The sequence below is a fragment of the Petaurus breviceps genome, unplaced genomic scaffold (assembly GCF_028583685.1).
Source record: "Petaurus breviceps papuanus isolate PSGF00001 unplaced genomic scaffold, PetGlider_PUasm1.0 609, whole genome shotgun sequence".
Taxonomy (NCBI): Eukaryota; Metazoa; Chordata; class Mammalia; order Diprotodontia; family Petauridae; genus Petaurus; species Petaurus breviceps.
The window spans coordinates 438,656-450,731 of record NW_027186401.1 but is presented as its reverse complement, the minus strand read 5'-3'; the positions used below and the strand labels follow the sequence as shown (position 1 = coordinate 450,731).

Here is a 12,076-nt window from a genome sequence, read left to right as displayed (position 1 = left end):
GGCATAGGGCCGCAGACCGGGGCCTCGGTTTCCTTGTCTCAAACACGGCTGTCCGGTGCGGTCTAGACTAGAGCTCCCTCCAAAGGGCTGCTCAGTGACCCACATTTCCCAGGGGAGGAGACAGGCAGGACTGGAGCCCCGCGCCTGTGACTCCAAAGCCAGTTCTGTTTCCACTGGCACAGTCTTACTTTGTCTTCCCCACATTTTACAGATGTGGAAACTGAGGCCAGAGCGCCTGTGCTGGGAGGGAGGGCCCCCCTGGGGAAGTGACCTGCCCAAGGTCATGCAGGCTGAGTGAAGCCCCATGTGGGCCCTGGCCGGAAGCTGCTGTCCTTCAGTGCGCTGGCCCCCCGCTGGGCTCCGAGCCAGCCTGGTCCCAGGAGGCCCAGCCTTTAGCCCTGGGTCCGACGCGGCTGCAGGGTCTGCAGCGTTTTCCCTCGCCCTCCTCCTTCTCCCCTCAGCTCTGCCTTGTGACAACACCGCCAGCCGCAGAGAGAAGAGCCTCGGCGCGGGGCAGGGAGCACCCCACCAGGTGAGTCCCTTTGTGCCGGCGCTGCGGTTCAGTGACATGACGGTCAGAGCCCCAACCCCAGGCCGCCTCCCTTCTCCCCTGCCAGGGCTGAAAGCAGTCATGTTGTCAGAGAAGCTGCTGGAGCCAGCTTGTGTCACCCGCGGGGTGCCCTCGCACCCGGGCCCCCTGGGAGAGTGGGGGCAGCCCACGCTGCGGGCCTCATGCTTGTGTCCAGAGAAGACCCTTACGTTCCCCTGAGTGATCTGCTGATGTGACGCTGGTGGGTGACGGCCCCCTGCTGTTTTTACATCACAAACACAGGTCCTGGCTCAGTCTTCCCTGCAGGCCGCAGGGCAGGGGTCTTTTGTCACCCCTTCCCTGGGGCCCATGGGCCAGTACTGGTTACTGGTGATCATTTCAGTACGGGCGGGGTCCGTGGGCTCTGCGCCCCTTGGCTCCTGGGGTCCAGGGAGCTGCTCCGTGCCACGCCCCGTTCCCTACAGGCCCAGCAGGGCGGGCAGCTCTGGGGCCAAGGGCCGGGACATCCTGTCAGCCTGAGGTCAGACTCCTTCCCAGAACAGGACTGCAGCGCCTGGCGGAGGCCCGGCTCGGCCTTCAGTGCGCTTCTCTGATTATTGGTCAGGAGCCCGTCCTTGATCTGTGTACCCCATGCCTGTGCCCATCTGGGATTCTTCCCAGAGCCTGCTCAGTTTGGGCAGCAAGACCTTGGTCTTCTAGAAGGACCCTGGTCAGCTGGTATGTGGATAGTGCCTGGCCCTGTCACAGATCCAGGAGCTTTGTAAGTGTGGCCCTCAATGCACCCCCTGGGGTGCTCCCTGTGCAGCCTCAGGGAGCGTCTGGGCTGGGCCCCAGCACATGTAGCCGCTTGTCTCCATGTGGGCCCCGCCTGGGACTCAGCTCTGCCATCCCCCAGCGCAGAGAAGGCAGTCACCAGCCTTTGTTAGCACAACAAGCCTGTCCGCAGACTGGGGGCTGAGGGGGGGGGCAGCTCTGATGCTTTGTTGCATCTGGCCAAATGCTTCTTTTTTATTTATTCTCTTGTTTTGGCTGGCCCGAGTCGCTCCACCCCACCTGGTTTAGAAAGGCAGGGCTGGTGCCTGGCCTCATGAGGCCCCTGGCAGTTCTCAGGGCCTCTGGGAGCCACCATCTTGGTCAGTTCCATTGGTCCAGCCATACTGGAAAACCATTTGTGCTGACTGACACTGACTGGGGAAGTGATGAAAGGGAGCCCACCCAAGGCTGGGCTCACCCTCCCAGCCTGTGATCCCAAGGCTGAGCCCTCCAGCTTGTTTTCTGACCTGGTTTTGGTTTTATGCCTTTTGTTTGGACCTTATCTGTATTTCCTCTGGAAAGGTATAATCCCTTCCCCGGCCCCAGGTCCAGCCTTAGGGCATGCAGATTTGGGGGAGGGGCTCTCCGGTGCTGTGTTGTCTTTTTTGAGCAGATTTATTTGTGTTTGTCAAGGCATTTATTAAGCCCTTACTGCATGCAGGCCAGTGTGCCAGCTCCTGCTCTAGAGCTGCCAGAGGCTTCAGCGGCAAGTCAGACGGAGGGGGCCCCATGCTTGTGGGCCGAGGACTCTGGGGAAGCCAGTGGACACCCCCTCCTGAGAGAGCACCTTCAGGAGTGTGAACCCAAGACCGTGACCATTGTTCACCCTCCTTTGGCCGTGGGCAGGGGGTCACTCCCTGTTGGGAGCCAAAGCAGAGGAGGGTGGGGCCTCCCCTACCGAGGCCCTGCGGGGTCATTGGTGTGGAGACCTCCCGCGTGAGGACATGCACTCCTCAGGAGCATAGGCATGTGGGGCCTGTAACCACGGTGGCAGCCCGCCTTCTGAGGGCTGAGCCTAACCTGGGCTGCCTCAGTTTCCTCAGAGCCCCTCCCTCCCAGGATCACTGAGGGTGGAATGAGAGAATGATTGAAAAGCACTTAGCGCCCCACCTGGCACATAGTACACACGTCATAAATGTTAGCTGTTATTAGACTTACAATCCAGATAGCTCCTTCGGTCATCTCTGCCTATGAATGCATCAGTTTATGTTTAAGTCATGCTAAAAGCTGTCCGTACTTAGCATCAGAGGTTAAAGTGGGAAAAAAAGGTAAAATAGTCCTGATATACCCATCACATGTTAAGATAAATTCTATTTTCCAGGGAAAAAAAAGCAGGGAGGAGAGAAGCATTGTTTTCTCCATTTTTGTAATCTCTTTGCTGCCTGACCTGAGAAAAGATGACAGCTGGATCCCCCAAGCAGCTTCCACACTCAGTCTGTTGTTTTGGTTGAAGTTTGCGAAGAAAAATTGGCTTCACAAAGATACAGCCTCAGAAGAGGGAGGGGAGCATTTTAATAGTGATTTTAAATGTCTCAGACACACTGGGAGGACTGGTGATTTTCCATCTCTGACCTTGGCAGCGGCCTGGGAGGGAGGGGCCACGGCAAGTCCAGACAGGCTCAGTGTCTGAGGCAGGATGTGAAGCCGGGGCTTCCCAGCTCCAGCCACGGGCCCTCTGCACGAGGCCAAGTCACCTCTCCGTAAACAGAAACATCCTGAATGAATGGGCCTTCGAGCTCAGAACCAGACTTGGCAGGGGCAGAATCCACCATGGGCTCCCTCCTTCCCAGGCTTGTCCAGAGAGATCATCCGAAAGTGCTTAGCAGTGTCTGGGCATAAAAAGCACAGCCCAGACGTCCGCCCCTGCCGCCGTTATCAGTGTGTTTTTGACGTTGCAGGACCTGGTGACCTTCAAGGATGTCTCTGTGGACTTCACCCGGGAGGAGTGGATGCGTCTGGACCGTCCGCAGAGGGACCTGTACAGGGACGTCATGCTGGAGAACTACCGGAACCTGGTCCTGGTCTCATTGGGTAAGGCAGCCATCCTCCTGTTGTCCGGCTGTGCCCTCTGGGGGGTCTGCTTCCACCTCAGGCGGCAGGGCTCGGCTAATGCTGAGGGGCCTGCATTTTCCACATCGTAGGACAAGATTGCTTCTCTGTCTGTCCTTTCCCAGCCAGCTTTGATGACATGCTTTGTTAGGAACCTATCATTCCTTTGTCTAGAAATCCAAGTCCCATTCTGGACACCCAGCCCTCCCCAGCTGGTCACTTCCCCCCAGCTTGGCCTTTCTCCTCTGAAACCCTCGCCTTCCACTGGTAACGAAAACTGCTGGTTCCCCAGGGATGGAGAGTGGCCATCAGCGTCAGTCACCACACCCTGGCCCTGCCCTAGGAGATAGTGCCCTTCATCTCCCTTCAAAGCTGGCTAAGCCTCTGGTGGCCTCCCTGCCCTCTTGCAGGTGCCTGGAGCCCCAGGAGGGCAGAAAGGGTGCAGCCTCTGCTCTCATGATGGAAACGGCGTTCCCAGGTCTCGCTCCTGTGGGTCAGCTCTGGCCAGACTCCCGGGAACGAGCGTTCTTTTCAGGTTCCAAGCCCAACCAGTGGCACTGTGTGAGCAATGCAGAGAATCTCAGATTTGGAAGGGCCAGCTTGGACCTGGCTGACAGCCTTTGCTCAGAGGCTCTGCACATCCCGCTGCCCTCCTCCGGTGCTGATCGCCACCCTAGCCTCGTCCCACAGCTTGGACTGCTCAGTGTGGTCCTCCACTCTTTGTTCCTTGGCCCTCCAGCATCCCCTCTCTGATCCTTTGTCCACACAGCAGCCCAAGGCCAGGGAGGTCACTGGGACCTGAGCAGTCTTTCTCCAGTGCTTCTCTGTGCCCCTAGGACAAGATAAAAGTTAACTGTCCAGGCTGGTTTCCCATCAGTCCACCTCCCGTATTCTCTCTACCAGCAAATAGTCCAGTGGGCAGAGATCTGGGCCTGGCGTCAGGAGGCCTCAGACACTTCCTCGCTATGAGACCCTCTCCAGCCTCATTCTCCTCAGCTGTGAAATGGCGAGCCTCATGCACCTCCCTCCCCCGGGCCCTTCCCGTGCTTCCTGTGACTTTCCTCGCCCCTCCCTCATGCCTTTGGAGACACTCTTCTTTCTTCCTTGGAAGCACTCCTTCCTCCTGAGTCCTTCACTGTATTAGGGGCAGCTCCGTGCTTCAGTGTGGAAGGGGTCAGGAAGACCAAGGTCAGATCTTGCCCTAGACCTGTGGTGCAGCGGTCCTGACCAAGTCCCTCACCCTCTGTTTCCTTATCTGTAAAATGGGGATAATAATAAGTGCTTGGGCTTGTGGTAAGGATAAGATTGGATGAGACTGGCACACTGCTTGGTCTTCACCCCGTCCACACAGTTGCCTGCCCACTGTCCCCACAGAAGAACAGAAGCTCTTGGGATCCCCAGGACGTAGCACAGTGCCGTGCATCTATTAAATGCTTATTGAATTAATAAATTCCCTTTCTGAAAAGAGGCTTCTTAAGAGCTCTTCCTTCCATGTCCCTGCCATCTTCCTCCTCGTTCCTCCCTCCTCCCTGTCCCAGCTCCTTGCCTATTTTAAGATCATGGGAGGATAGCCGTCCAAGCACCTCCTGCCGCCTTCTTAGACAGAATATTCCCCATCCTTGAAATGATCCTCATTTTGCACAATCTGCAGCCTCCCCACCATTGTTGCTGTTTTCTGGACACACTCAAGCTTGTTCACTTCTTTCTAAAGAATATTGCTCTAAACTGAACACAGTTTCCATAAGGGTCCTGCCCAGGACATGCTAAAAGTGTATATTTTTCCTCCATTTAGGACCCTCCTCCCCTAAAGATTGCATGGTATTTTTTGACCCAACACACTTAGCGGTTAGCTAGGTGAATTGAGTGCCAGACTTCGAGTCGGGAAGACTCAGATTCAAATCTGAGATACTCTCTGGGCGACCTCACTTAATCTCAGTCAGCCTCAGTTTCCACATTGGTAAAATGAGGAAATAGCATCTGTCTCACAGGGGATAGCCCTATCAGTGTGAGCTCTTTGTGTACTGTCGAGTACGTTCAGAATGGCTGTAGCACCTTGTGCTTTCTCCAAGTAGCCTCCAGGGCTGGGCTGGGCATCCTGGCACTGGGTAGCTCTCCGGGGATCTTTGCCACTCTCTCTCCTGCTTTGTTTTGCCTCCCACAAGCAGGACATCCAATTTCCAAACCAGATGTGATCTCCCGGTTGGAGCAAGGGGGAGTGCCCTGGATCCTGAAGAAAGGAGCCCCAGGCCGGGCCTCTTCAGGTGAGTGCAGAGAGACAGGCAGGAAGAAGCAGCACTCTCAGAGTGGTCACTTCTGGGAGTTGTTTAATGAGAAAGAAGCCTGAGGTGCCTTTATAAACTTCCTGAGATTTAAGAAACTAATTTTTTTTTTAATTAAATTTTATTTTCAGTTCTGAATTCTCCCCCTCCCACCTCCATTATCAGATATTCCAAAACTCTGCATCTCATCCACTAAGATACTGGGAAAGATTTTGTCACATGCGTTGCCGAAATATAGAAGGGCGCCCCTTCGACTGACCTGCCAGGCTAAAACCCTGTCCATGAGGGAAATGAGAGTCGTTTATCATGGATTGATTGGTTTTTAGAAAACCCATATTGGGTTCTTTTGAAATTGTCCTTTTGCTTTAATGTGTTGGGTTTTTGGGAAAAAAATTTTGGCGATGAACTTAACTATTTACAATTCAGGATCTACTCTTTCCTGTTTTCATATTTCCAAAAGAAACCATGACATGCACTCAATCACCATTATTCTGACATAGATCTGACTCCACAATTTCTCAAAAGCTCTCAGAAATGGTGTCCTCATTTCTATCTGCAGGTTCTTTCAGTGCATTAGGATGGAATTCTCTCAACTTGCCTTGGATTTAAGTTACTTAATGATGTTCAGGAGGTGTTGCTGTATCCTGGAAAGAGCCCAAGAATGGGGATCAAAACATTTTGCTTTACTACTAGCCTCTCTTCCATAGTAGCATGCCCTTGGGTTACACATTCTGAGCCTATCACTCTTCCACAAAATATATTGTGGGTGTCCCAAGGTTCAGTGTTTAAGTGTCAGATACACGGGCAGGTCTCTGTAAACTTTAAAACATTGTACAAATGTGGAGAGCTGTTGTTATTTCATCTGCTGCTTAAAGTTTGATAGCTGTTGGTTAGAAGACAGGACTAAATGTGGCATCTTTTCCTTCTTTCAGATAGGGAGACTAAACCTGAAGCCAAGGAGTCAGCTTCTAAGCTGTCCATCTCTATGGAGGAATCCTCTCCGGGGAGAGCAACAGAGGAGGATTCCCCAGGATACAGGTTGGACCGAGCTGGAGAATATGCTAGCAGGCCAGAGCTGCAGATGGGAAACCAGGACAGAGAGTCCAAGCACGTCCAAGGGGCCCCTAAGAGAACACCCAGCAAAGCGAGAGGCCACGACTACAGAAAGTTGGGAAGAAGCTTCAGCCTGGAGGCAAGCACATTTCCTCAGCAGAAGCTTCCTAAAGGAAAGTTACTCCGGAAAAGTGATGCCCGTGGGAAGACTTTCAAACAGTATGCAGAGCTGGCGAAAGGGAGCAGAATCTCCTCAGGGAAGAGACTTTCTAAGTACGATGAATGTAGTAAGTCCTATAGTCACAACGTAGACCTTCTTCAGTACAGAATACATAATGGAGAGAAACCTTATGAATGCCGTGAATGTGGAAAAGCCTTTAGCCGGAGAACGAACCTTACTGTCCATCAGAGAATTCATACTGGAGAGAAACCTCACAAATGCAATGATTGCGGCAAGGCCTTCATCCAGAGTGCACAACTTACTGTCCATCAGAGGATCCATACTGGGGAAAAACCACACAAATGTAGTGAATGTGGAAAGGCCTTCATCCAGAGAGCCCAACTTGCTGTCCATCAAAGAATTCATACTGGAGAAAAACCTCACAAGTGTGATGAATGTGGAAAGGCCTTTATCTCTAGAACACACCTTACTGTGCATCAGAGAATTCATACTGGAGAGAGACCTTACAAATGTAACGAATGTGGGAAAGCTTTTATCCAGAGGGCACAACTTGCTATTCATCAAGGAACTCATATCGGGGAGAATCCCCATATATGTAATGAGTGTGGGAAAGCCTTTAACCACATATCAGCCCTTAATTCCCATCAGAGAATCCACACTGGAGAGAAGCCTTATAAATGCAGTGAGTGTGATAAAGCTTTCAACCACTATTCTTCGCTCGCTCACCACCAGAAGATCCATATCAGAGGGAATCCGTACGAATGTAACGAATGTGGGAAAGCCTTCAACCGAAGATCATTTCTAACTTACCACCAGCGAATTCACACTGGAGAGAAGCCTCATAAATGTAATGAATGTGGGAAAGCCTTCAGTTACAAGTCTTCCCTCACCCAACATCAGAAAATCCATACAGGAGGGAAACTCATATGTAATGAATGTGGCAAAGCCTTCAATGGCAAAGCGCTCCTTATGTACCATCAACGGATCCACACTGGAGAGAAGCCCTATAAATGTAATGAATGTGGGAAGGCCTTCAATTGCAATTCTTCCCTTACTCACCATCAGAAAACACATACTGGGTGGAGACCTTATGAATGTAACGAATGTGGGAAAGCCTTCAGTAGGAGCACACACCTAACAGAACATCTAAGGATTCACACTGGAGAAAAACCCCATAAGTGTAATGACTGTGGGAAGGCCTTCATCCAGTTTACTCATCTCACTGTACATCAGAGAATTCATACTGGAGAGAAACCCCATAAATGTAATGAATGTGGAAAGGCCTTCAAATACAGATCATCATTTACTTCCCACAGAAGAATTCATACTGGAGAGAAACCCCATAAATGTAATGTGTGTGGGAAGGCCTTCACCCAGATCACCCATCTTACTGTCCATCAGAGAACTCATACTGGAGAGAAACCTTATGAATGTAACGTGTGTGGGAAAGCCTTCAAACACAGCTCATCCCTTACTTCTCATTACAGAACTCATGTTGATGAGAAACGATGAATTCAGTGAATGTGTGAAGTCCCTTCACTTGCATCAGAATACAAACAGTATACAAGTAAAAATATAACAACTTTGAACCACAGCTCATCCCTTACCATCAGAGAACTCCCACTGGAGAGAAGCCTTATGAAAACAGCCTTGTGAATGTAATGAGTGTGGTAAGGTATATATGGAAGCACCATCTTACTAAAGTTCAGACGACTCATAATAAATAGAAACCCTTCCATGTGGAGGAGCTATCTCGGTTCCTATATTGACTGCCCCAAGTCTTTTCCTCTTTTCCTCAAGGCTGTTTTAACCCCTTCACCTCCCAGAGCTAACAGCTGTTTGCAGTGAGAAGATAGAGTGTAAAATCTCTCAGCCCACACCCCCAGTGCTATTTATTACCTTATCTTTATTCATGTGCCAGGAGAAGCCTTCCCTTCCTTTAAGGATAAACCCTGTGCTTGTGCCCTTCATCTCTTCTTTTCCTGCCCCTTCCAAAACTTCCTCTAGGATGATCCCTTGTGCATCTTTAATCTCCTTTTCACATAAGCCTTCCTGTCTGTCTGCAAACATCCTTGGCTCCCCAGTGCTTTCAAACAGAATGCCTCCTCTAGCATCCCAGCCATTTCCTTGACTTCCTTTCTCCCCCTCATGCTTTTCCACTTCCACCATTCTCCTCAACCCAGTCTTTTCAAGGTCACCATTGACCCTCAAATCCAGTCACTTTCTATTGAGCCCTTATCCCTCTCAGCCTCTTGGAAGCATTTGGCATGGTTTGCAATTCTGCCCTCCCTTGGCCCCAGGAAAACTGCTCTGCCCTGATTTTCTTACTTCTTGTAGTTCATTCCCTTCCAGACCCGTTAAGGTAGGTGGGACCCATGATTCTGTTTTGGCCCCTCATTCCCACATTCTTTGCAATTAAGTCCTCTTTTCCTGACTTGAGCCATAACTTCTATGCAGCTAACAAGCCTCTGGTTCACGTTCCGCGTCTGTGCGTTCCAGCTTGTTTGGGAGACAGGACTTGAGTTGGAATCCCATCTCTTGTTTTACTGTATGTGAGGTTGGCAGATCTCTTCCTTAGGCTTAAGTTCCTCATAGGGAAGAGGAGGGAGCTGGGCTGCATTGACCTCAGGTCTCTTTGAATTGTAATCTTTGATTTTGTGCCCCTGAATCTCATGCTAGATTTGGCCCAGTGTTGTGGCCTGGAGGTCTTTTATTCTCCCTGTGATGTCCCGTGCTAGTTAACCTTCCCACCTTGATCTGCTGCATGGATAAGGGTATCATTCCCTGCCTTTGTCTAAACCACACAGGACCCAGCCTAGACCATTGACTCAGTCTACCAGAGCCCCTTCCAAGTTGACCTGGAATCATAAATGGTGGTGCTTTGGGTTCAGACACCCAGCCAGTTCTGAATCCACCGGGCAGCTGTCATTTGGCTCTTCCCACCCCCTGTATTTGCTCAAATCTAGGTGTAAATGATATCAGTCGCATGTTTTTGTTCTTCCAGTTATAGAACCACTGAAGCAAGCCTATTGCTGAGCACTTTCCTTTCTAGATGTTCTGTAAGCATCCCTTCAGTTGTGCTCCTAGAAGCTTGCTAGGAATTGAGTCCAGCCCGTTGATATGTAGGCTGTTCTCCATCCTCTGGAAGATGGCTCCATTTGACCTGCAAGTTCCTCTTCTCTCCCCCATGATCTTACGGAGATCATTGACAGTACCTTGTTCAGGTGTTTCAGTCATGTCCAGCTCTGCGTGACCCCATTTGGGGTTTTCTTGGCAAAGATCCTCGAACGGTTTGCCATTTCCTTCTCCAGGTCATTTTATAGGTGAAGAAACTGAGGCAAAAATGACTTGCCCAAGGTCACAACTGGGTGTCTAAGTCCAGATTTTAACTCATGAAGATGAGTCTTGACTCCTGATTTCCAGTTCTGTATCCAGTGGGCCACCTCGCTGCCCAATCACAACAGTCATATCTACCAGCTGTTTCAGTTCCAGTCCATTCACCTCCTTGACAGAAGAAAACTAGTGGCCAAATGCCTCAAGCAGCAGTTTGGGGCTTTCTGGGATCTCTCTGCTTGCCCCTGACAGAGTCTTCTTGGTAGGACTCCTGTTTTGCTCAGGGTAGCTCACTATCAGGCACAGGGACAGGCCCCAGACTACCCCCAGGTCTTGCTGCTCCGTGTGCTCTTGTACAAGACCAGGCTGCTTTGGGATTCATCTTCTGTTTCGCTCACACTCTTCTGTGTGCTTAGCATTTACTCCTTTTACCTTGTGAATTTCTACCTGTCCTTTAAAGCCCAATCAAGCGTTTCCTTTATTTCCCCCACCCCAAACCCTTCTTCATTTGTTAAGAATCCCCTCACCCAGACAACAACACCTGCAGCCTCAAAATAGTGCACTTCTAAGGCAAATGTCCTGTTTTCTCAATTATTTTCCCATCTAAAAAGGGAGCCACTTAGGCAAGGGACCCCGTTGAGTAAAAAATGGACAGAATATGTCATGCATCTGTGTCAGCCCAAGCAGGATTCCCTAGAGAGGGTGAGGCAGGGGTGCCCTTTGTGGATGGCACACTGATTATGTCAGCATTGTGGAGTGTCCTCAGTAGTGAGATACAGCCATGCCTAAGAGGCCACTCTGGAACAAGTCAATGGATGAAAGTATTTCTGTCCAGATTGCCACACAGTTGGATGATCAGCCCCTGGAATCGGTGCAGCAAGCTGTGTCTTTGGGACAGGCCTTGCAAACGGATGCTGAAGTGGAACCAAAACTGGATGGAAGGAAGAGAGCAGGGTCAGTTGCATTTGGAGAATTGGCAGTACTTTTAAAGGACCCAAACTGTCCAAAAATGACATGAAAGCCCTTCTTTTCAATACAAATGATTCCCTGTAACGCAAAAAAGTGAATAAGGGATGGGCTAAAGGTCAGCTGCAGCATGTTTCCAGGGAGGAAGGGGCATAAAGAGCTGTTGGGCTTGCCGTGTGGCAGGAGTGCAGTGCCTGGCTACCCAAGCACCCCAGTGCTGTCTGAGAGTGCGAGACCAGGGAGGGGAGAGGGAAGGTGTAGACCAACTGAATCCTCCAGGATGAGACAATGTGGATGGGCTGGGATCTACAAGAGTGGAGGGAAGGGCCAGAAGAAATCACAGGTCCATTTCCTTTGGAGATACTCATCTCCTCTCATTAGACTGTTACTTCCATGTGGGCAGGGACCAGGTTTTTGTCTGTTTTCTATGTTTCCCTTGGATTTAGCACAGTTTCCTGTGCCTATAGGATACTTAATAAATTAAACTCAACTTATGGTATGAAAAGTTTCTGGAGTGTGACTGAAATCAGTGAATTCAAGGCTAGAAAATTATAAAATGGTTCTCTGGCATTGCCTAAAGCCCTTCATAGGTGGTTCTTCTACTGAACCCTGGATTGTGTGTATTAAAACCTAGTGACCCAAAATCCCCATTCCCAGGCCTCATGTCCCCTGGCATAGGATGCCTCAGGACATCTTAGTGTAAATGGTCAACAAACTGCTAACGTTGGCAGAAGAAGGAATTCATACCGTACACTACCACAGGGATTTTTGTGTTAGATAAATCTTAATGTGACTTCTTATTGGTGGTTCTTGTAAGGTTGGGATGGAATTTTGGGTTCTTGCCTCAAGTCA

General features: G+C 50.4%; 1 protein-coding gene across 2 annotated transcripts; it reads left to right on the top strand.

The window, feature by feature from the left end:
- Positions 1-241: 241 nt before the first annotated feature.
- LOC138173594 (zinc finger protein 665-like) lies at positions 242-11,729 on the top strand. Of its 2 annotated transcripts, none has more exons than XM_069103635.1 (4): positions 242-532; positions 3,262-3,394; positions 5,578-5,673; positions 6,624-11,729. In XM_069103635.1, exons 1-4 carry the CDS (start codon positions 305-307, stop codon positions 8,435-8,437), a joined length of 2,271 nt encoding a protein of 756 aa, XP_068959736.1. In that variant the 5' UTR covers positions 242-304; the 3' UTR covers positions 8,438-11,729. The 2 variants fall into 2 exon arrangements, with proteins under 2 accessions (XP_068959736.1, XP_068959735.1); XM_069103634.1 differs by having other exon boundaries at positions 5,575-5,673.
- Positions 11,730-12,076: the final 347 nt, after the last annotated feature.